At 38.0% G+C, this 25,434-nt stretch overlaps 1 protein-coding gene across 1 annotated transcript in view; it reads left to right on the top strand.

Annotated features, from left to right (window-relative positions):
• Positions 1-25,434, top strand: part of EVC2 (EvC ciliary complex subunit 2) — a 78,415-nt gene that overhangs the window by 3,560 nt on the left and 49,421 nt on the right. The window contains exons 4-8 of the mRNA XM_067297254.1: positions 4,252-4,438; positions 5,818-5,927; positions 7,163-7,225; positions 12,431-12,565; positions 15,365-15,516. Coding sequence (XP_067153355.1) covers positions 4,252-4,438; positions 5,818-5,927; positions 7,163-7,225; positions 12,431-12,565; positions 15,365-15,516 — 647 coding nt within the window. The remainder of the gene's footprint in view (positions 1-4,251; positions 4,439-5,817; positions 5,928-7,162; positions 7,226-12,430; positions 12,566-15,364; positions 15,517-25,434) is intronic.

Here is a 25,434-nt window from a genome sequence, read left to right as displayed (position 1 = left end):
TCCATTTTGATGTTAAGATGTTAAACCCCTCTGTAATAGGAACAGTTTGCAATTTGATTCAAAACTGAATGAAGTCAGTGAAATCTTTTCGCTTTAGAGGATTTTGCATTTTGATCAGAGTAAATACCTCAGTGTGAATCTGTATAAATAAAAATGTGCAAAACCTAGTGAACTGTAGATATGAGACAGGAGGCTGGGTAGTGGTAGAGAAAAACTTCTTTAGAGAATGAGACACACCCTATAAGATATTGTTCCGTCTTAAGCATGGGTTATCCTACCTGTGCCAAGTCTGGACTCTGTTCAAAGGGTGGGGCATTGAGCCCTGTGATATCCACAGTGTCTTTGAGAGGCCAGTCGCAAAGCCAGGCATAAAAGAGCCAGTGTGACATAGTCTTGGACTATGCACTGGGACTCGGCCACAGCATACTGTTTTATGAGAACAGTTTTAATTTGAATTGTGTAAAATTCTTATGAGAGACAAAGGCCTCCCTGCTGTAAGGAGTTTTTTAAACTTTGCATTGTAATTTTACTTCAGTTAGAGTCGGTTAAAAGATTTAGCTAGATGTTATTTTTTCTTTCATTTTTCTTGCTTTTTACACAGATGAGGGGACATACAGAGTAATTTACATAAATTCCTACAATAAAATAGGCAAAGCAGCATATGCATACCCATATGCTTTTTACAGATGAGTCAAGTCTGAATTTTTTAATTACTTCACCTTAACTGTCCCATGGGGAGAGAGAAAGTGCAGCCAGCTTTAAGTCAAATCTGGATTCAGCCACTGAAATGCTGCATATGAGGACAGAGAATTTCGGATCCGGTACAGAAGAGGTGACATTATGACCTACACCAGATCATTTGCACAGAGAAAGGAATGAGTATGCATTGCATTTCATGGCACTAATTACCTATAATGTTGTTATTGAAGTGGCTGCATATCGTAATTAATGAGACCGACTAGTGAGCATTTCAGGCATAAGAAGCAGTAACACAGGATTTTCTGCTTTACAGTGTACAGATTCCAAATTTTAATATCATAGCTTCTTAGAGAGTTTGAGACAGTTACATGTTGTTTTTTTCTGCTATTCATAGCACAGCCTCAGTAGGCTCATTGAAAAATATGAAATCCTGCTGTACAAGGTCAAAGTTACTCTGCTGCAGATGCTAGGATTATCAGAAAATAATCTTGCAGTGCTACCAGTTTAAATTGCTAAAAATTATGCAGTTGTGTGTGAATTGTCTTACATCTTCAAATGCAGTTCCCATTTCATTTTCATTTGCTTACCTTGCCATTTGTTTCAATCCTAATTCTCCTGAACAGATGCTTTCCCGCTAAGAGACCGACTGGCCATATGGTAGTGTTTAGCAGTTTTAAATGAAAAAAAAAAAGGATTTTGCACATTTTCCTCCCCTTACCCGTGAGTGACTCCTCAGAGCAGGGAAATGACATATCTTTACTTTTTGAAGACAGGCTTCTTCATACACCAAATCCTACAAATACCCTGATTGAACCTGGGGTGTTTAAATTTTACTTGTGCCTAGAAAGCCCAGTCCTTTCCTTCTTTCTAGAAATGTGTTCCTTTAAGAGCTTCATTCCGCAGTGTGTTATGAACATTTCTGTGACAGTCCTTCATAATTACAATAATTTTTAGCAGGGTTGGAATAAATCTTTTAATTTTACTGTTTGGCTTCTACTGTGTTCCCATGTTTCATTTCTCAGTCTCCTAAACATTCTTGTGTTGTAGATCAGCTATGGTATGAGCATCCTTCTTTTTTTTTTTCTCTCTTCATTTTTCAAGTTGTTCAAATTTGTTCTCAAAAATCCTCCGTTCCTTTCACTTTCATGCTAATTCCTTTCTCATTTTTTCTCCTGATATGTTCTTTCTCTTACTGGGATTCTTTCATTCTACTCTCCTATTTACCTGAAGTGACGCCTGTTGCAGGGGTGATAACACATGCGATGTGCTTCAGTGGCAGAGAGAAAATGGAATAAACACTTAACATTATCAAGTGCTTCCGCAGGGTTTTGCTCCTGTAGTTGGTTGGCAGCATAATCATCTGCTCCAAAAGCATGAAAAAACATCTGCAGGCAAATTGGAGGAGCAATTTAAAGGAGATATCCAGTGGCCACTGATCCCAACAGTAGCTGCATATGGTAGAGGTTCCTTCCAGGAGAGGTCAAACCCCAAAGCTTTCCCGGCCACTTGATGTCAGTCTACTGCTTTCTCCAGTGCTACCAGCAAGAAAAACACATTCTCTCAATCCCTTTGCCATTTTGCTTAAAATTCATTGCCAATCAAAAATAAGGAAGATAAAAACTTGTATTTAATATCATTTGAAATGCAGAAAACCTGATCTTTTTGGCCACCTCAGGAAAATTACACTAGGAGACAGCTGTGATATCTCTGAAGGGTTACTGTGGTCAGACCTTGCATTAAGAATTTTGTTAAATGAAGGAAAATGAAGAGAAAATGGAAAACTGTTTGGAGAAGGAGAATGAACAGCGTGTGGGAGTGTGTATTGAACTCTGAGAGTGGGTAGAGGGACCAGAGGAAGGAGAGGACTAATGCTCCCATGTTCTGCCACCTACTATGGGTATGCATATGCTGCTTTGCCTATTTTATTGTAGGAATTTATGTAAATTACTCTGTATGTCCCCTCTCCCTAAATGTAAAATACATTTGTGTCTGATTAGAAGAGACCATGAAATCCTCATTTTGGCCTTCATCTCACTGAAGAGCAAGGGAGAGGTATGGGAAAATAAAGGGGGAAAAGGATTTTTATTTTCCACTCTTTCCTCGGGTCCATCTTTCAGTGGCACCTATCTGTTTGTGTGCACAAGCCCATACGCGCTTATTATGCAGTATAATACTGTATTAACAACACATGCAGTTTGAACCTTGAGTCTTTCACGGTGTGTTTTCTTGTTTCAGTGATTGGGCCAGGGTCTCTGCTTTGTGGCCTTGGGTTTTTTTCCTGTGGTTTGGATTTTTTTTTTTCTGTTTGTTTGTGTTTTTTAAGCAAGTTTCTAACTTCTGTGACTGCAGAGGAAAGGTTGAGATGCATGTTGGGTGCATCAGACAGGTTCAAAACCAGGAGACAGAGAAAATCTGGCCAAAATATATTACTTTATTAATATTTGGTGATTTTAAGTCTCATATATGTTGGGATCCAATTCATGATATATGAATATATGAAATTGGAAATGTTTTTTACAACTATGTTTATGCCTATTGTTTAGGATTATTATTATACTTGCTGGCAATTATTTGCAGAATCTGGTACAGTAGGTAATTGTCCCTCCCCCCCATCATAAGATTTGTTTAATACAATAGAGCTTGAGCTTGCTGCAATGAGTTTGAAAAATTTAGTGTAGCGTAACTGCACTAGTTATATAATCAGATATATTCAAGTGTACTTTAATTATTGTCACCTATATAAGAAAATGCAAGCCAAGCACTAGTAATTTCACTAAACCGTTATTCCTTATTGATCCATAAAATATACTAAAACTTTAATCTGCTTCTATACTGAATTGTTACGGAATGCAGAGATCAGTAGTGCGTAATAAAATCCTAACTACACAGGTTGGACTCTGTGGCTGCCATGAACTTTGCTGGTACAATTTCTGAAATCTATTCTCTAGACAATTCATATTTTTAGAACTCATTTCTGTAGGGACAGCTTTATTATTTATATCTGCTGGGGTCCAGATACAGAGTACACATTTCTTAAAAAGAGGATGATGGGAGGAAGAAAAATTGGGCCTGAGCCACACTTTTAGCCATGCATCATTTAAATAAATGCTAATTCGGTGCCATTATTATAGACCTGATATGCCATCCTGGCCATATTATGTACAAATATCTACAGAAGTTTCACATTAAGAATTTTCCAGAATCTCTTTATAACTTTATGATCCAGTTCTGTGTATGAGATATCACAGAGATGTTTTCACTTACTTATGGCCCTGCATGAGCTGTTATCCTGGATTTTCAACTACTGTCTTTCTGTCACTTTGTCTCCAAGCAACAACTTGACAGATAGAAGATTAAAATCTCCTCAGGAGTTTGAGATCAAACTGTGTATGATGTTGTCTGCAGGTCACTCAGAATGACTCCAGAAAACAAGCTTATACACATAATAAACTTTATTAGTAGCCAAGACTAATTTTGCTGTTGTTACATATCTTAATGGAGCCATTTTGCTCCATTATTAGTGCTCTATTATATTAGTATTTCTGTTTTCAGGTGGATGTTCAACATGACCCCCAAACTGCACATATTAGACTTCTGATTAATAACACCGACACTCTGCTCTCAGCAAACATTACAGATCTCATCCTGCTAGACAATATTACTGGCCTACGTGTTCAAAAAAACAGTGGTAATAAGACAACAGATGGTATCCAGATTTACAGGAAAAAATTCTTGCAAGGTAACAAATTTTGCCGAGAAGTAGACGATGATACCCCAAACAGCCCTGATGACACATGTGGAAGAGCATCTGTTCAAGATATTTAATTGTTTGGGTTTTTTTTCCTAGCAGTGTAAGCTAAACCTTAAACTCTTTAATTATCAGTTAATACAGGTGAAAAACTCTAGGAAAGGTTATTAGTTGTTGCAGTTTAAAATTCTATTAACTCACAAAAATGTGAGCCAAAAGGCTCCCCTCTTTGAAGTGCCTCTGATCTCCCAGGCACTGAAGTGAGCCCTTGCACTCTGTAATAGTCACCACCATCAAAACGAAGCAGAATCTTTTATGGTATTATTTGTTCATTTTATTTTATTTTTTTAAGCTGCTGCAGAAGCAATTTCAAATCGTATCTGACAAATCTTACTTCTTTAGCCAAGCTAAAAAGATAGAAAGTAAGCTAACACTTTCCTGAGTAAATGGTTTAAAACTAGAGCAGATTGGCTTGCTGAGATATTGAGGTATGTTGGAATTGCAAAAGCCCATGCAAGCTGGCAAGGTGATTCGTCAGAAATAAGGCGGCTCTTCTCAGTATGCATTCTCTCCAGACTGGGGCAAATTACAAATCAGAGCAAGTAACAAGGGGAAAAATGCAAACCCTTGCCAATCTTGGAGTCATTGTATTCCTTGGGTAGCAGATAGATCTTTTTATCTTTGTAAAGGAAGTCTTCCTTTTATTGATTTCTTTATCACACTTTTCCTATGCACATCTATGTAGGAGAAGAAATTAGCTGCTTGCTTTTTAGGGTCAGAGTATTTCTCCTGGAGGTTCAGAAGTCTTCAGTTATATCTATTTATGTTTTAAATATATATAGGTATTATAATAGGTGTTTTACTGGTGAAAGATTTCCAGATAGGAAAGGGAAATTGGTAGCTTTCCCCAGGGATCTTTGAGAAATTATCCAGTAAACCATACCTGGGACAGAGTAAATTTATCCATATCCCTGTTGTCTGGGCTATGCTGGTAGGCTCAGTTCCTTTGCAGTCAGTGTTGTGAGTTTATTGCAGCTAGGTTCCTAAGAGGGCACTTTTGTCAGTGAGGAAGCACGGCGTAAAGAGAAACCTAAAAAGCTTCTGAAATGTTTTATTCATATTGGCCTTGCTTTTCAAATTTTATAAACATCTGTAACTGCAACTGAGCTCAGCTGGGGGCTCAGCTCTTCAGAGAATCACACCCAGTCTTCTTGTGTAGATAGAGACGTACAACTCCACTAGCTTATTTTAAAGTGAATGTAGTTACTGTTTTATTTAAGAAAACACAGACATGATTTCTTAGAGAACAATATCACACTGGTAGATGTACACTCACCTGCTTAATCTACTCACTTTTTTTTCTCTAACAGTTGGAGAATACTTTGCAATCAACTACACTGCACTTCTTGATGGAAAAGAAATGTGGAATGGCAGGGTCTTGACACTGCCTGCTAAGCTAACTTTCAGGAGTTCATCACTGGTATTTCCTTTACAATTTTATTTTGCTCTTAACAATTTTTGTTTAAAAAAAAAAAAAAAAAACTATGAAATGAGGCTCTTAAATGCTCCTCTCTGGTTGATTGCCGTGAATTTATAAATACATGAGTTATTCCTTATAAATACTGAAAGTCCTAGGCTTCCTTAAATAGGTAGAGGATGAGAGATATATTGTTTGTGTGTTAACCTATAGCTTATCTATAGGTTATATAGCTTATGAGTTTATCTATGTATCCTGAAAATGACAATGGTTAACACATTTATTTTATGTGTGTAGTGTAATGTAAACTGACAGTTCTTCGTGAATGAATTTGTAAGATGGAGTTCCCTGTTGTCTGTGAGGAATTGAAAGTTTTGCCGTATTTTATTGGAAAATATTTTCTTTTAACCGATAGCCAAGTGTCAGTGATGGAAATTCTGATTACTCATAATGGAAAAATTCTTTACAATGAAAGTTGTTAGGCACTGGAGCAAATTTTTCAGAGGAGCTGTGGAATCTCCAACCTTGATGAATTTTCAGACCTCAGTTGCACACGGCCTTGTGGCAACTGATCTAGCCCTGGAGATAGCCCTGCTTTGAGCAGTGGCCAGCACTAAGAGACAGGACCAGCAGTTTCTTCCGGACTAAACTTTTCTGATTCTTGAATTATGGTTTGATATTTTCCCTATGTTTTTTGTAACAGCATGTAGTTAGAAACCCCAGATATATCTTTATTTTCAACTGCTGTATCTTTTTTGTTTTAGAGGGAAAAATGTTTGATGTGCACAGGGGGGATGCTAGGGAGGTACAAGGCATGACTTGGGGCAGTCATAAGAGTAGAAGATTCAGGTGGGCATTTAGCAAAGCTGATAGGTGCTAGTCTTCTGGGCTGCATTGCAAGCCTTGATCCCTGAAAGAGACATATGCTAACTTTGGGTTCTGTTCAGTGCACTTTCAGTCAACCCAGATTTTATAGGCAAAGGCAAAATATAATTCTGTGAGCATCAGAGTAAGCTTCTGTGTGGCTGTGTGGTTAGACAGGCAGTGTATCTCTCAGAGCAGCTGCTTCCATAGCTATTGGTGTTACCATTGAATATATTGCATTTTCCTATTAGATTTTTTTTCCAGCTTTACACTTAATGAAAAGTATAGCTTTTCTTCTCTGGGCAGTGTGCCAGTGTTATAAATTGGAGTCTGCTTGTTTTGCAATACTTGTAATATTTTTATATCTCTCTTAGAACAAAACACATCTCATATCAATGGCAACATCACTCACCATAACTGAAGAAGAAAAGACCAAGGTAAATTCTATGATTTGGTATTATATTGACTCCCCTGCTTAAACTTATGGATGATCTAAATTAAATCCTTGGGTCTAAATTGGCATACTTTTATGTGCTTAGTCTCATCAACTATCAACTACCAGCTATCAATCATAGACAAATTTGGCCTTCTGTGGTTTTAATAGGAAGAAAAACAGGAGTCAAGGTAGTAGGGCTTTTTTGTCTTAAAACACCAATATTTAGTATGGAAAATCTACAAACTTCCAGGATATTCCTAGCAATTTTTTTCATTTGAAGAATTATACAGCTGCAGGGAGCTGCGATGAGGAATGCTTTCACTTGCTGCTGGGTATAAGCACCATGAGAAAGCTATTTGCCTTTAACATGGGTGGATTTTTTGGGGGAGAGGGGGGAGAAGGTTTTTTGAATCATGCTGATACAAATATCCATGTGGAGAACCTGAGAAGTAAACTGTGCTTCTCTTACTGCAATTTTAAGTTTCCCTTTATTTTTTTTGACCAGTCAGCCTTTCAATATGACTTCCTGTTCTTGACTTCTGAATTAACATGGTTTCTAAGAGGCCACATTAATCTAAAAAATGACATTGATCTCTGCAAGCAGTGCTATTCTTCTGCTTACTTCTTTATTAGGGAATTCCCCACTGAATCTATCAGTTTCATTGCTAGAGTAATCTCTTCACCAAGCTTGTATTTCCTCCCTGACCCCTCATTACCCACACAAGCTGCTTTGTTGCACTAGGTCTTTTTTAAGTAGCTGTGGCTTGGTTGGCAAAAAACTGTGATTTTTTGTGCTCAGGCAGAAGAACATAGTTTACTTCACCCCAAAGCAACGTTGCCATGGTTGTGTCATTTAGAGTCTAAAGGTCATGTCGATGGGGCATTTGAAGAACAAGTAGAAATGGAGGGGAAATATTGAAGACACATGCTGCATAGAAAGGACAGCAACGTTTGAGTACACAGGAAGTGGCCTTTTGGTGTGAAGGTGAAGAAATGGAGTCTTTGAAAAGGGAGAATATTATGAAGTGAAAGGCTACTGAATGGGTCTGATCTGCTCCATGTATTTAACCCCATATGATTTGTAAAGTGAAGAAGGTTACCAACAAGTGCTTCAAAAGCACTGTGTTTCAAAGCTATATGAAAAATTAATATCATTTGCCTAGTATGTTTTCAGAATTCTTGAATGTATGCCATAAATTCATGTTCCTAACCATTGATCTTGCACAGACTAGGCTTTTTTTTACATTAATATAGTCAAGTTTCATGCATCTATCTTTATGATCTAATGCATCTGTCTTTATGAGAAACATCTGAATTTTTCAGCTGAACTCTCTGTTCTGAGATGTACAGAAAAGGGGGATCTACCTTGCCTGAAGGAGGTCCTGAAAGTCCGAGTACTCATTCTTTTCACAGGCTTGTCCCAAGAATTCCCCTCTGCCTTCCAAGTCCATTAGTCTTTTTGGACTTGTTGTTGCAGTATTCTGCATCGCCAGAGGTCTCTTCTGCCCTCTTAACTTCTGTTAGTGTAATAGATGTAAATCCAAACTTGGCTTTCTCATAATTGAAGATGAAGTGCCCATACTGTTAAAATGAAAGCCAGAATTATACATGATATAAAGTAAACACATGCATGAGCTGGAGAACTCATTGCCCCTCAATAAGGATCTAGTCAGATTTAAAAGCATGGCATTTATATGGCTAAGGATTATGCTTGGAATTACAATAAATGTATTTTTTGCAAACTTTTCTTCTTAAAGGTATAAGCCATCCAGTAACTGACTGGGCTAGGAAAACAGCTTCATGAATGGTTTACTGTGGGGTTCAATGTGAATGATCTGCAGCAGTTGGTGATGATTAAGCCAAGACTGTAAGCCACATTGGTCTTAGCTCACTGTGAAAATTCCTGCTGTATATGACTGTAACTTCAAACCTTTATACTATTCTTTTTCCCCCACTTGAACTTGACAGAATAGACCTCAACAAGATCTTTGAGACTATTCCATAGTTAGGTAAATTTGTTCAGCTTCATTTGAACTTGATAAATGAACAGGTTTTGTAATTAACATGTATGGAAAAGGTGTGTGAAGAATACTCTTACTGTTGGAAAAAAACTAAGCTTAGAAATCATGGAACACATCATGTTTCACATGCATAATATTTGCCTTTGGGCTATGGTCAAGCATGAAATATTTCAGAATTAAAGCAGTTTGTGCAAGAAAATTACAATCAGCTAAAAAAGGTGAGATGTATTTCATCACTATCTTCAGCTGTCATAAGTGCTCTTAGTCTAGTTATTTATTAATTATTTGCAACTGTTCATGTGTGTGGTGAAGCCAATATACAGATATTACTATTTGAATACTAAATGTTGACTTTTGAGATAGGAAGGTAAAGAATTAATTATGTAGTAATAACAGTGCCCTGCTAAGTTGTTCCTGTCAACCTTCACATGGTTTGATTGCTTGCTTGTCTGTCATGCCATTCTTTAAAATTTTACAAACACTGGATTTTTTTTTTCTGCTCTGCTGGAAAAAAGTGCTTGGTTGCCTGTAACAAGATAATTCTGTGGATAAAAAATTTGACCGTTGCTCATCTGAGTGTCAGTGCCAGATGTCTTCCCACAGCACTTCGGGAGCTGTGAATACTGCATACCTCTGCCCTCGGTTGAAAGTTTTTGATGCTGAATAGCCATAGTGAAAAGGGCAAAAGGAAGTTCTCCTGCCTAAGTGCACTGCATGGCATATATGATAATAATTACTTTGACCTGATATTTTGTCAGGCCTGTTTCCTTCAGCTTCTGTCAAATCAGTGGAAGTACAATGGTTCTGGGAAAAAAAAAAAAAAAAGATCAGGCCAATAATGCTTCTTCACTTCACAGTATCAAAGTGACTTAAGAAGTTAGTTCTGGATACGGGTTTTCAGGCTTGCTGATGTGTCAGTGATTTGAAGCTTGGCCACTGTGACCATTCAGGGGCTTGACTTGCACTCCCGTAGCATGCATGGTGATGCTTTAAGATGTTACAGCCCATTAGACGCTGCTCTGTCCTTCTGCTGGAGATGACAGCCCCCCAGTGAAATGGACTGTCCCTCCAGAACTCATTTCATTTAAGTATAAAAGCACAGGTAATTCTCTACCCAGGGATTCTTCTCCATCAGTTCTGGTAGAACTGACTGCCCTCATACAGCTTGACTGTCCCCCACCAGTTGGTCTCGTCTTTTACTTAACCTAAAAAGCCTGGATAATGCCCTACCCAACTCTTTTCTGCTGTCAAACTTCACCGTCTTCCTTTCGGCTTCACTGAACCCATACCCCTCACCATATTCCTGCTTTCACAAAAGCCTAGGAAAGATCCCTAAATTACACAGCGCTTGGAAATTTGACAAATGGGAGTGATTTCAGACAAAGTAATTATGTGGTTCCAAAGCGTTTTTTTGTTTGTTTGTTTTGGCTTTTTTGCCTTTCAATTTAAAGATGACAGCATTTTGATGCAAAATGATGCAGCTTTAATTGAGCTCCTGGCAAGGAATTAGGAGGTTGTGCAGAATCAGGAGAGGTGCGAGTTGCTGCTGGCGCTGGCTTATATGTTCTGCATGCTCTCTGTCGTTGATAGTGGTACAGAGGAGAGTAACTGAAGCAATAGGCCACAATAGCTTCAGATGAACATCAAGAAAAAACATTCAGACAATGCATTGGCAATAACACATGGAACTGAGAAATTAATGTATTCCTCCTCTTCCCCCTCCCCATTTAAAATTTACAGGTATTGACAGGTATTTGAAAGAATTCAGTACATGGCTTGCTTACTCAGATAAACATTTAGTCCCAAAACATTTTAGGGAACCTCAAAGCGTTCCGAGTGTTTCATCATTTTTAAACTAAGTGCATTTAAAAAAAAAATCCCCACATTTCTGTCAGTCAGAGCAATTGTTGACTCTTCATATGCAATACTGTCAATTAAGCCCTGGGTATTTCTGAAACTGTGAAAATGGTAAATTATAGCCTGTATTAACTTCTTGATGTCAAGATCTTCTTGATACTGGCACCATAGTCTAATTCAGCTGAAATCAGGTTGAAATCAGTGAGGACTGAGCATTTCCATTGCCTTTGGAGATCTGGGCCTATAAACGATAAAGTCTAACCTGAAGCAGTCTTTCATTTAGAGGGACATGACAGTTTTTTTCAGTGTACCAAAACATGTATCAGACATATACTAAATAGGCAGTAAAAGGATCAAATTGTGCTATTCAATTGGAATAAATCCTTTCAAATGTTGTCCACAGTTTAGATTAATGCTTCCTGTGCAGAATTACCCGTGACTCCATGGAATGCTCTGAGATTTCTGCTCTGAGAAATGACCAAACCCTACTTGTGAGCAGCATGTTAATTATTTACAAGTTCTAGCCCCGGCAGAGAGATTATTTTGTGGTGAAACATTATACTAATGGCTATGCTATGTTTTTCATCCAAAGATCTCAAAGAACTAAACAAACATTGAATTAACTTCTGCTACATGGAGCATGAAATAAAAATTAATTTTTAATACAATTCAATTTAGAGATTATGTTAATACCTAGACTGAAAGGCCTAGTAAGAAGTTAGCTGACTTGTGGTTCTTGCACTCCTGCTATTCTTTCTTGACTTTGGCTTTGCAGAAACTGCAAGCATGTAAACAAATTGGGTAGTTTTGTCAATTGTCAGTTACATATTTGTTCTAAACTCATATTGGTACTTTTTCTTGTGTTGATTACTGAGTTTTGTTGAATTTTAAAAATAGCTGTTAATTTAGGTAGCCAACATCAGGCTGATTTTTCAGAGCTTCCAAGAGATTCCAAATGCCATTAATTTCAACCAGAGTTAGAGGATGTTGGCATCTCTATTAAGTATTGTGGCTATTAAGTATTGTTCCCTCAAAAGCCACATCACCTAAAATTCAATCTGTTTGAGTTCTATTGTTTTGAATTACATGGTTTTTTAGACTCGGTGAACATAGTGGAGAAGACTGGTATTAAAATCTATGGAAAATAGACCCTGGTTTGAAAATATGAATAGAACTGTAGTAGTTACAACTTAATACTGAGAAACTCCTAAGTTGTGTGAAGCCATTTAAAAATAATTTACTATGTTGCTTACAGCTATAATGTTTGAGTCTGATTTTTAGGTGTGTATTTCAAATGTAGTTTCAATAATACAGTCTTTTCATTTCAGATTTCATACAGCCATGGCATTCATGCTGCAGGATTCTTCATTGCTTTTCTTGTTTCCCTTGTATTGACATGTGCTGTTTTATGTGTTGTTTACCGAACCCAGATATTAAAATGGAGTTTCCGAGATAAAAACCAGGTGAGTCATACTTTTTTAACAACACTTTATTTAACTTTTGCATCAATCATATATGATGATATTACTTGCTAACTAATAGAGATTGCCTAAACAATTTTTGAAGACAAAAAATCACCAACTACTGGATTGGATTCTCAGGTATGTATATCTCTGCATATCTTTAGCACAATCAGATTTGCAGAGGAGTGTAGGAATGATAATCTGGTCGAAAGAGCTGCTGTCAAGATATGGATATTCAAGATCAGGGTGAAGGAGATCACTCTTTGGCCCTGAGCTTTCCTTCTTCCTCCTGCTCTTCCTCCTCCCTCCTTCCTCCCCCCAAATGAGAGGCAGGATGTCTCAGGCATGTAAGGAACTACACCACTCACCTGGATTGCAGCAGACTTGATTCCAAATTATGTTGATGATTATCCAGAATAGGGATTTGAATGTAGGTCTCAGTTCTTTGGACACGCCTCTATCTCTTGCATGATTGAGCAAAACAATTGAGTTTTGGGATGGAGCACTGCCAGTGTTCTTCATCTAAGCTGTGCCAGTTTGCAGAAAATGTTTCAGTGCATACTGGGCCAGAGAGAGAGAGAAAATAATAAAATGTCTGATAAATATTCGTCAGGTTGGCCCAAGTTGGAGACCTGGCTTCTGTTAGTTACTGATACTTAAGTAAAGTGGAATAACTTCCACAAAAGAGAGCTAGAGACCTCAGTCAGAGCATCACAGTGATCAGGGCAGTTGTTTAGGAGGGCGGATGCTTGGAGGTTTGAACCCCTGCTCTGCTCAGACAATGGTGGGTCTCACTGAAGTTTCTAACCACTGGGCTACTGGGGTAGCATCACTCTGTCCTTTGTGATTTTGGTTGGGCATGGTCAAGTCAGTATGTCGGTATGTGTATGGGTTTAGGATGGGAACATGTGTTAGAGGTGAGAAACACATAGTCTGAGAAATCTCTCTTGGGCGAAAGGGGCAGTATAAACTGTGCTCACTGGTGCTCTGAAATTGAGACAATTCACACTGACAGAAATTTCAGAGGTAGCTATGTGGCTACCTTTGGATTTCAGTCTGAATTTTCTTCGCTAGTGGTCTGACTTTTACAAATTAAATCTTTCTGGGTGTTTGAATATGTAAGGAAAGTGTCTGTATAAAGATTTCTAAAAAAAATTCCCCAAGAAGTGTAAATAAAATAAGATTTGCTGTAGACATTGCAATGAGTGTGTGTATGTGGCTGCCTGGAGACCTATGAGGGGTTTTTATTCCTCCTATACAAACTGACTTTAAATCTAAAGAGCCCATTAGCTGCAGTTCTTGGGGGGGAATGTAGTGCTTTGGCGCATTTGGAGGAGCCTGGAGGCAGTCCTGTGCGGGAAATACACTTCAGAGGACTTCGGGTTGCCTTTGGTTTACCCTGCTTGGAGAACTGATGCCCCACACCCAGAAGCAGCGATGGTCGCCCCAGGTCCTTTCGTTACCTGCGCAGGCTGCTGCGATGGTCGCTGCTCTCCCTGCCAGGATGCTTTCCACCAGCGTGCTCTGACTTACTGCGCTTAGCTTGAGATTAGAACTGAAATGTCTGCAGGGAAGAGGTGGCGTCTGACACTGCTTGGGGACAGAGAAGGGGCAGTTTGGAAATGGGTAGGGGCAACTCTTAGAGACATCAGCTGTTGCAGATTGCTGTGCTTGGGCAAATATCTGGGAAGAGTTACAGTGCAGCGCAGCATACTTCAGAGGCCTGGGCAGCCTCGCTGGCGATAATTTGTTTCTGGATTAGCTGTATACAGTTGGCTTTATACAAATACGAGTATCAGTTTCCTATCTCTAAGTGAAAATGCTGTGTCAGATGCAACTTTTCACACTGTACAATAAATTTTGAAGAAAATGCATGTGCCAAGTCATCTATATATGATTAAGTGAAGCAGCAAAAAGTAGGAAGAAAGATATATTTTCTTTGTGGTTTATATTCTGTGGACAATTTATTTGGTGTTTTCTGTTATTTTTGAGAAATGACCCAATAGAGCGAATGATTTTTTTTTTCTGTTTGGAGTAACCCTTCTGCCTAGTGATAGGCCTGTCTCAGTGTGCAGGGTGCATCCTCTCCCGGGCCATTGGATGGACCAGATGACCTCACAAAATCACTTCCAGCCTTATTCTCTATGGTTGAAAATTACTCCATTAACAATTCTCATTTCTCTTAGGCCTGAAGAAATAATCTCTGTAAATGGAAAGGCCTTGCTTTGTTTCTTTTTATGGAAAAGGCTGTGATAATGAAATCATAAAAATTGACCAAATTGGTCCCAGTATCAGGTATTTATAGCAAGGTTTTTTGTACAGCAATTTTATTAGTCTCAAGGGAGTCTATCTGACCTGTGAATTAGGTGAGTCACTTCCATCATTCATAGGATTAGTGTTTCATTTGTTCACCTCCTAATGCTGTAATCTTGCCATATATAATGTGTATATTATAGTAATTCTTTTTTAAATTTCCTAGCAGTTTATAGTGGAATATAACCTCCTAGAAGGCTTTTGCAAGCCTACTGGAGTCAATATAGAGTCTTCTGTCCTCTCCATTGATTTCTTTATTTGTATTCCAGATTGGTTATATAAAAAAAGTTCAACCTGAAACAACAGTAGAAGTAGGTCTAAGTCTGTACTTGAACTACACAATCTCTTTACACCCTGTCCAGCTCTACAGTTTGATGATAAATGGGAGTCTTTCCACTAACTCAGTGTTAGCTACAGTAGAATAAGATTAAGCTCTCAGTGTAAAATCTTTATAATCTGAAGCTTTTTTTTTTTAATTTTTTTTAGGAGCCACGACATGAACTCAGTCAAAATCACAAACTGGAACACGCTCAATTTAATTCAGGTGATCTCTTTAGTGAAGATATAATTATGAATGACCAATTCATCGATATACTGTCTTTTGAAGAATCTGGGAACATGCTTCAGGCTTTAGAAGAGTAAGAATTTACTGCTCTTACGTTACATTTATCATCAGCTGAACCTCTGAAAAAATGTTTTTGAGTATCTTTTTTCATAATATCTGTTTAGGCATATGACTGCAGTACTTCAGGTTTTTGAACAGTACTAAATAGCCATCTGTGGGAACTGAAAATTGTCATTTTTTTTATTGCTTTACCTGTATAAGTCGCAGCTCCATCTAAGCTTTAGGCATGCAAATTTTCCAGTTCAGGTGAAATACTAGTTTTGCTTCTCAGTGGTTCATAATGTAAAGGAAAACTTTTATGGGTAAAAAAAATGTTGAAAGGGTATATTTTATTATCACCTAACACATTCAGCTCTCAAAACAGTGTCATTTTTGTCCTAGAGAAGTGATCCCCTACTGGGTGCCAGCATTTTTGTGCAGCCGCATCTTTTGGAAACACCTGGATCAGAATCTAAGGAGTGACAGTTTAGTGCCAGCAGAAAGATATCGCATAGATGGAATCAGATGGACCACTGGGTAGAGCAGAGAAACACTCCTATTTTGTTGAAAGGCAAGTCAGGATTATATGACAGAAACATGCAGCTATTAAAGGTCATCTGTTCTTCAGCAGAATTTGAAAAAAGGTCCGATAGACTGTATTTTGTTGTTCAATCTTATGGTTAGCTCCTGGTAACTCAGGTTAAAGGCAGTATTATGCAACTATAAAATCTGTAGAAGCTGAAAACAAAAGTTACAGGAGCATGGAAGTAATTTGCTTTCTTAAATTGTAACTAACTGAATTATTTCCTGCATTTCCTTGGTAATTGGGATATTTATCTTGGTAAATTGCACAGTGGTTCTTGCTTTTATAACTATATAGCAATGCTGGTTTCGAGGAGACTTATCCAGAAAATTGTTATGTGACTGTTCAAAACAACAGGATCAAGTATATTTTTATCTCACTATAGTATTAATTTATTTTAGGGATAGGGAATATCTAGCAAGTTTTAACAAAAATACTGGACTATATATTTAATGCCTTATTTTCAGATGTGTTGTGGTTTAGAAAGGTAAATATTCTTGCAAATCTTTGGATAGGATTATTTATATAACTGAATTATTTATATAACTAAAACCATAAAACAGGATTCATTTTTCAGTTTGTGTGTGTGTCCTGGGGCTATAGCTTTTTAATATTCTTACGCAGTTAGCACAAATGTCTCTCTTGCTTCTGCTTCTTTCCTCACAGGTTCTATTTTTTTCCCTTCCATATCTCCTTTTTTCTTTTTTTTAAATCACAACACTTTGTCTGTCTCCTTTCCATTCCAAAAGTTTCCTTTGCTTAATAGTTTGACCTTTTATTTTTTTTAATAATTTTGCATTGTAATATAACACATCATTTTATAGCAAGACTGGAATTACTATATAGACGGATATTGATATAGCCAAGGTTTGTTGTATGATTGGAGTTCTCGTAGGTCATCCTTGTGACTGGTTGTATGAAGTCAAATCTGGCCACAAATTAGATGCTTGTTTGAAACATGCCTCAGTGAAGGCAGTGAAGGTGCCCAGTAGGATTTAAGTTACTAAGTCACTTATACAAGTTTGAAAATACTACTTCAAAAACTGCCTCAAAACTGTTTGAGTTGGCAGCTCACCTGAAAACAGAAATGCGAAGATTGCTTTGTGTCTTTGAATGTTCAAGAAAATAAAAGGATTTGTTTCAGCTTTACTCTTAAATATCGGATAAAAAGGCCTGGATAGTCTGGAATAGCTAGAGTAGAAAGAACTGCTTTTATCTCATTACACCATGCTACACAAATAACTGTAGATACACTCACTAGCTGCATTTCAGGGATTTATCTGTCTTCTGGCACCTGAATTCATTTGTCTCTCTTTTGGGAACATATTTGACCAGAGCATCTTTATTGACGAGTCTTCAGGTGTTGATTAGAGCTTCCTACGCCCAGCAGCCTTCCTGCGCTATATGACTTTATCATATAGAATATAATGGTCATAATATGCTTTGCAATTGTCATCAGTTTATTTTAAGTATTGTGTGCAATCTCCACCAGAACTTCATTTCACACTGCTGAATTGAACACCCTCTGTATGTCTAATGTACATCTTGGCAAACCTATAAGAATTATGGGCTATAAATGAAAGAAGATTTTTCTGGCTTAAAACTGTGGCTCAGTTTAAATTAACATGAGTAGTTATCAGACTTGGAATTTTCTCAGGATTTCACTGACCACAGGAGGCAGGAGAAGTTTGTAAGATTTTTAAGAGCTTAATTTTATTCTGCATATGGAAGACAACATCTTTTTGTAGGACAGTTCTCCTCTGATATCCTGATGGACTGTTGGTTCATTAGGACAGAGTGCTACATTTATAAATGCCTAATCCTGTAATGCCTGAGTTTTGCCTAAAACGTTCTCATTTGAATTATCTGTTCATTAATATTTGCTTACTTTATCATCTCTTATCGTTTCAAAGCTTGGGAATTGGGCAATTGTGAATGTCCCAAATGAGTCTTTTAGAGAAATGCATTCATTGTGAGGCCTGGAGGAGCTGTTGGTTGTTTAGAGACTTTTTACTTGCTTATAATTGCTGCCTGCTCCTTCGTGCCCTCTTCTCACTTCTGTTCCCTTCCCTCCCCTGGAGGGAATGGGGAAAAACAACAGTGTTGTTGACAGTAACGTCTATTCAATAACTGCATACCTGTTCCTCTCATCTCTTACTGGTGGTGCAATATATCTGATCACATGAAGGTCTCTGTGATCTGGACTTTTACACTAGATTGCCCTGAGCTCCTTCTTTTACTCGGTGATGAAAAAGGATGCGATTCGCTTTTACGGTATGATGATTCTCATCCTAAGGTAGACATCTAGAAAAATGTCAAATGGCAGCTGCACCCACTGACACTAAAGTCTGAAGCCTGGACTGATTAGTTCACCTGTAGGTGTCTGGAGGTAGGTGAGATGAATCCCAGTCTTGCAAGCTGATTGTCCAAAAAGGCTACAGCATTAACTTAACTACTATATTGGATAGACACAATATTGTTTCTGATTTCTTCAGGACCTATAATGCACACCTTGTCTTACCTCTCATTGTTACAGTGTTAGATGTACATATGTTACGTACGTAACATTGTTAATGCTGTTGCATGACATTTAACAGGAGAAGCTCCCCTTCTCTTAATGTTAGTTTCTCATTCATTCTGCAAGTTGGTGAGCAGCAGTCCTTTAACTTCTGGTCTAAATTCCTTAAAGGTTTCATCTCAGTCTTGTGCTTTATAAATTGTTGTACATTTTCCAGGTTTTTAGCTGATTCTGAAGACACTAGATAGGTTTATATGACAATTGTCTATGCTAAAAGTGGAGTATGAGAATTGGAGAGTAATTATTATTTTTCACTGAATTAGCTGTTTTAAGGATAGTGATTTGCAAAACATAAAGGGAAAAAGGAAGAATGTGTGCTTGTAATTCATTAATGAGTAATTGCAGTCAGTCTGAATGGGTTCTGTACTTTAAAGGAATCTCACCGTTTTTATAGCTGTGGTCACAAAATCAGTTTTTCCATAGCTTTGCATTTTGTTTTATTACATTTAGTGTCACCCAGTAGAATAGATGGGTTTTCTGACACTTTATACTTCAGTAGATGGTTCTGTAAGCTGTAATGAAGCAGGGGATGAGGTCAGAGTTTTCTCAGAGGAATGGCCAGTACACTGAGGATGAGAATTGGACTTGTGCTTTGAGCACAGTATTTTCATGTCATATGTATACTGAATGTGAATTTCAGTGTCATAGTTCTGTTTTTTATTATTTGGGGAGGCAAAAGTATGGGGTTTGTGTTAGAGAGCTTTTGATATTTTAGGTATTTTCAGTCAACTACTAAAATATTGCTTACATTATTATTCAACAAGCGTGTTTTAGTTTGCTAATTCCTTCTACATGTGTTGGTACAGCTACACGTCATTTTCTCTACGTGGTACACGTACAAGCCTGCCATCATGATTGATATGTTTTCCTTAAAATGCATTGTGATAGTAAATACAGTTGGAATCATTCTGGTGCTTTGTTCTGTTGTGCAGACAAATATGAGCAAATTATTCAGAAAATTAAGATTCACAGAGTTTTTTGTCCTCTTTACAATATAAAGCTAAGTTAATAGTTAATGTCTTTTGTAAAGTGGCAGTGCCAAATTGTTTAGCAAATAAATTAGGAGAATGTGATCAGTATTTATGCACAGGGATATCTTTGGAACGTAGACAGTTTGCACTCTCAGGAGAATTGTCTAGAGAACAAAACATTTTTAAATATTTCATAGGAAAGCTTCCTAGTTACTTGTTTTGTGAGTTTAGCCTTAACAGGTCATATCCTTGATGCACATTATGCAACAAAGTAATTTGGTTTTTATTCTCAGTAGGTTCCTTCCTGTGTATATTCCTGAATATTGGTCCGTTGGCAATGAATGCTAATGAGAAGAAGCTATATGATTTGAATATTTGACATGTGAACTAGAAAATCATATTTCACAACGTTGTAGGTCTCTTTACTGTAGTTCTGGAACAGAACACAAAGATAACTGAGCAGTTTGTTTTTGTGACTAACGTGATCAAATCTGACCGCTATGGCATAGTCTCAGAAGACAGAGATATTTTAAAGGAACTTAATTTTTTTAAATGGCTTTCCACTACTCCAGCTTTTCTTTTCCATCCTCATTTTGTACAGCTATGCTTACTTGAGTTGGGCTAAGCTCTAGCTGAATATCTTGCTGAACTTGAGCCTGTTTGCTGACACACAATACATATAGCCAATTATTTTGGCAAATCATTAAGTAATAAGTAAGCATTGCAGTTGATTTTTTTTTTTTTTCTGACGGTACCAGGCATCGAGGCCAATATACTAGAGAAAAGCATCAAACTGTTTCCGGAGAGCCTTGACAGGAAAGTCAAAAACAATTTACTGATATATTAGAAGTTCACTTTTTCTTTCTAAATGTAAATTTCTCACTGTACATCTCAATTTAATTTGCCATGGAGCAAAAGCTTTTTTTTTTTTTTTTTTTAAATCCTGAATTCAAATGGAAAGTAAGAATAAAAGATCATGTTGTCATAGCAGCTAGACATGAATATTTCTACATAGAAAATGGTGACAGATTGTTGCATTGTTAATACAACAAAATAGAGGTGCTAAATTTCTGTAGTTTATCATTTTTTAAATATATAATAGAAATTGTAAAAATTTTGGAGGGAAGACATATTCATTGTTCTGTTTTTGTACAGTTTGATACTGTTCCAGGACTAGAATGCAGGGATACAAAAATAAATAATAACCACATCGATGTAACAGTGAATACACATGGAATGCACCTCAAACCCTGCAGTTCTGTGTTACGAATGCTGTTATAAACCAGACAAGTATATAACCTATATATTTTTTCCCCTCAGTGAAACTCAAATGCTTAATAGGTAATAGGAGAGATTTCGTGGGAGAGGGAAAGAGAAGAAAATAATTCATTTGAAATTAATGGATGCATATCTTTTCTTATCTAAAAAATGACACATCTTTAATGTTGGCTAACCATGAAGAAGTCATGTTCAGAATTATATGAATCATTTCTGCTCTCCTTCTAGAACAGACTTTCTCATCCAAAAACAAACAACTCCTGATGCTTTTAGTGAAGCTTTATTCAGTACTATTTTGAAAGAAGATTTATCAGTCTGCTCATTCCCTTTCTGACGCCTGAGTGTTCATCCAGTCTGCATAGATCAGTAGGCTCTGAGTAGATCACAGCAAAGCTGGAAGCTCTTCAGGCATAATGCATAATGCCATAGTATTTGTTTATACTTTTTTAGTTGGTATCCAGGCTGATTTCTTCTAAAATCAGTGATAAAATGGGTGATGACTTCACTGGAAGCAGGATGGGAGTCTTTTTTGCTCTCTTTTTGCATAGTAACTTGTGTTACTGTGAAATACCATTTTCTGACTTCTGCTGCAATTATACTTGTAGTTAGTTTTATTTTTTAAATGGGATTCCTGAAGATCACTAATCTATCACTATCACTTTTCATGCTGTCTTTCAGTAATCAGAACCGAGGTTCTCAGACCATTAAATGCAGATTAATTTTTTAAATTATTTTTAAACAGATTAATCTAAGAATTGAAATACCTTTTCTTTCTTTATAATGCTGTGGAGAGTTAAAGGAATTTGATAGTGAAACTAGTAGCAAATCTAGTGTTTAGACTGTTGGCAGTTATTTATGAATCATTTTTTCTGAGGAAGAGCCAATGATCTCTGAGCTCAGTTTATCATCTTTTTCTGTTGTTTGGGGGGGGAGGAGGGGACAGAGAGTTATATATCATAAGAATCCTATTTATGGTTTTGTCACCATCTTGAATTATTTCCTTTTTCTGCAAAACTAAATTTACCTGTGACTCATCCATGTGAAAGTATCCTTAGATAATCATTGCATACCTTTTGTAGCTGCTTTATTTATTTGCAGGATGGCCTGTATTCTCTGTAGACCCACATTTCAGCTGTGCTGAGTTTATGCTTGCTCTGTAACGGTGTCGCAGACCCGATGGGTGAACTCGTCCGGTTCAGAGCTGGCCGCAGGCCAGGTTAGCTCCTGGTGCAGCACAAAGCATCTTCAGGACTCCTGCAACATGTGCGGGCTGCGCCACGGCAGGCAGCAGCAAAGCCAGGGAGAGGCAACGTGCTCTGCGCTGTTGGGAGATAGGTGCTGGCCGTTCAGACCTCCCATCGTTACTTCTGCTTCAGCACAGGTTTGAGTGTCCTGCAAAGACTTGGGCCTCAGCGTGCTGCACTCTGCATAAATCCCTGCCACAGAGTATCGTAATCTCCTTTGCGGCCTGACCCACCAGGAAAGTGGGAGAAGCAGAGGACGGAAAGAGAGAGAGGTTGAAGATAGCAGGTTATGTCACTGCAAACTGAGGGTCCACATTCTCATGCCAATGACATATTGACAGAAACGTGCGAAATAGTGTCAGTACGTGATTAATGTTTGTTGTTGCGCAATTTCCTGTAGCATTTAGAGTACAAGAGGGTCATCAGGAGAGGTTAACTTTTGTTCTCTTTTCCTTTGTTTCTAGTCTTAGAACTGGGATTTGGTGAAATAGCAGCAGTGCTGTGTTTTATAGTCTGACACTTTGGTGCTGGAAATCTCCAGGACAGTCAGAAATATTCCCTTGTTCAAAAAGAAAAGCCACAAACAAACATAGCCTGGCTTATTAATATTCTGTTACTGATCCCTCAGTAAATGTATGATTTAGGAAACAAAGCACTTCTGCAGCTTAATACCTTTTATGGCAGTTGTACTTTACGTGGCTTTCTTTGCTTACTAAAATAAGCACTGGAAGATATGGTTTGAAGATCTGGGTGTGTAAAACTCCCTTCTGACCTTCAAGGGTTTCCCCTGTCAGTCTTCACTTCTCTGAAGTGTGACAGGGCAACACAGGTGCTACATCTTCTTTTTTGTCATCCTTTTCCCTCCTCTGCTGAAGGCTAGCTTCCCGTTTGTGTTCTGCCTGCGGATGCAATATCACATCAATGTGCTGCTTCTCCGGGGCTGGTGCGGTGGCTGTGGCGGTTATTTGTCCTTGCTTGCCCTCTCTGTGGTCATGTCCCCACGAGGAGTGACTGCAGCCCATGGGCTGCTCTGCTGTGATGCACCCGGTGACTGCTGCAAGGGTAATGAAGACACAGACCATCTGTAAACGGCCTTACATAGTGCGTTCTTCAGGAGCTCTGTGTACCACTAGGGGAGGCTTTTACAGAAACTGCTGTCATGGGGCTCCGGTCTCCTTTGGATGCTGTTGTAGTAGGTGTGCTGCTAATTGGCTGTCATTTGCAGATGAGAAATGAGTCTCTGAAAAAAAGTTTTTTTCTGTTTTGGTAGAGAATGCCACAAAAGGGGAGTTTGCTTGATGTTTCTCTCCCATGTAGACTTCAGAAAATTGTTGCAGTAGTTTCTTATCTTCATGAACTCTGAATTCATTTTAAAAATGTGTCAGAAAGCCATTAGTTCGTTTTACTTTTTAAGACTAATACATTCAGCAGCTATTAATTCTCCTGTTCCAAAATTCCATCTGCAGATCTCTAATTTGAATAATAAGACTTAAAGACACAGTTACTTTGTAGTCAATGAGAAGTTTCCAGGTTTTTTTAATTAACCATATTTGGTTTTGCCTGACACTAGTTGCTTTCCTGTATTCTTTCATTAGGTCCGTGGAAGACATCAGGCATTCAGGCACTCTCTCTGCTTCTCTGTGTTTGACGTCTGGGATTCTCCCTTCCCAGTTCTTCTCTAACAGATCTTTAAACCCTCTTCCTCCTCAAGTGAGTTAAAAATCTTTACGCTTGCTGTTTGCAGCTTCATTTTCTACTTGTCTTTTCACCTTTCCCTTTTTCTCACCTTCCTACCACCTGCCTTTCTGTACTGATCTCATCCTTTGTCTGCATGCTTTGCCCAAGAGAAACTTTGATCTTCTTCATCAACGGATTGTCATCTGCTAACCATACTTAGTTGTCTTTCATGTTTCCATTATGGTGAGTATGCTCAGGAAGAGACGTGAGACCTTTTAAACATGAATTGCTGTAACAGGAGGAGTGCAGAGCATTTAGAGCAGCTTATTAAATCTGCCTGGATTTGAGGATGCACAGTGTGTCATGTTATGATTTTTTTTTTCCCCAGGTGTCTCAAAATCCTGCATGTTTAATCTGGGTAATTGTAAGCATTGTTATTCTGAGGACCTTGAAACTGAAAGTATTTGTTATATTATGTATTGAGGATCTCTGATTTGTGCTGACAAAGTGCCTGTTGGTGTCTATGACTCAAAGACTATATCTATGCAGCCAGTTAAGGGTGTCCCTGAGGCTGCCCTCGGCACTAGACACACTTGTCCTTTGGGGTGAGAATTTGAAGCAGAGTGCGTGTGGTGGCCTCAATTCACTCCTGCAAGCTGCTGCGTGGAGGCAGACTAGAGGTAGAGCACGTCATCTGTAGGATAGATTTCAAGTTTTTATAGGCACAGCCTTTCTTCAGCTGCCCATGAAGAGTGGTTATGATTCCTGTATTCCAGGATGTGACTTGGGAGAATTGTGTCCTATAATTATTTTTTCTCTACTCTATTACTGTTGGGTTGGTAGAAAGTTCACATGCTTCCTCTGCTTTGTTGCCTTCTTCATAGATTTCCTGGCAGGCAAATGGAGGGTGAGAGTTGTAGATTAAATACACCTGAGATCTTAACAGCCTCATCCTCACTTGCTGATGGGTAAATGTCAGGTGAAGTACACCTATTGCTCCTCCTGCATTTGGCATCATAATCTTGAGGAAGGGAGTTAATGGAGTTCCTCAATTCTCTTTGTAGGCAAGGAAGGCCACAGAAGTCTTACTCAAAATGGAATCAGATCCAGTCTGTAGAGTTTTGCAATAAATGGAAAGAAATGCCCTGGAAGACCTAAGGAAAGATAACCATAATGCTGTGATCATGTTTGTTTTTTTCATTCTTGGGGTCACTACTGAAGAAGCAAGACTGTAAAAGTAACTAGAAAGCAATTGGGAAAGGAATGGGTTAATTTTTATTCAAAGCATGGTGAAAATATCCAGCATTTGTGATAGGTATTAAATGCCATGTGTTGTGAGCTATGTATCAGCATGCTGGAGTTGTTGTAAAGTGTTGCCTTCTAGTGAGAGAGCTGAGGAATTTAGTCTTTTATGCTTCAGCAAGAAAGGGTTGAAAAGTGATGAGATGACCATATGTCAATGCATGTATGAACAACAGAAAAATAATGACCAAGGAACTCGTTAGCCCAACAGACAAAGAGAATTGGAAGTTGGAACTAGCCCAATTCAAGCTGAGGTAAGGTGGCCATTTTTAAGTCTGAGAGGAATTAATAACTGGAACAATTAATTGAGTGTTGTTTA

This window comes from Apteryx mantelli, chromosome 5, assembly GCF_036417845.1.
Source record: "Apteryx mantelli isolate bAptMan1 chromosome 5, bAptMan1.hap1, whole genome shotgun sequence".
Lineage (NCBI taxonomy): Eukaryota > Metazoa > Chordata > Aves > Apterygiformes > Apterygidae > Apteryx > Apteryx mantelli.
The sequence above is the reverse complement of the archived record's forward strand: the minus strand, read 5'-3'. Positions and strand labels throughout refer to the sequence as shown.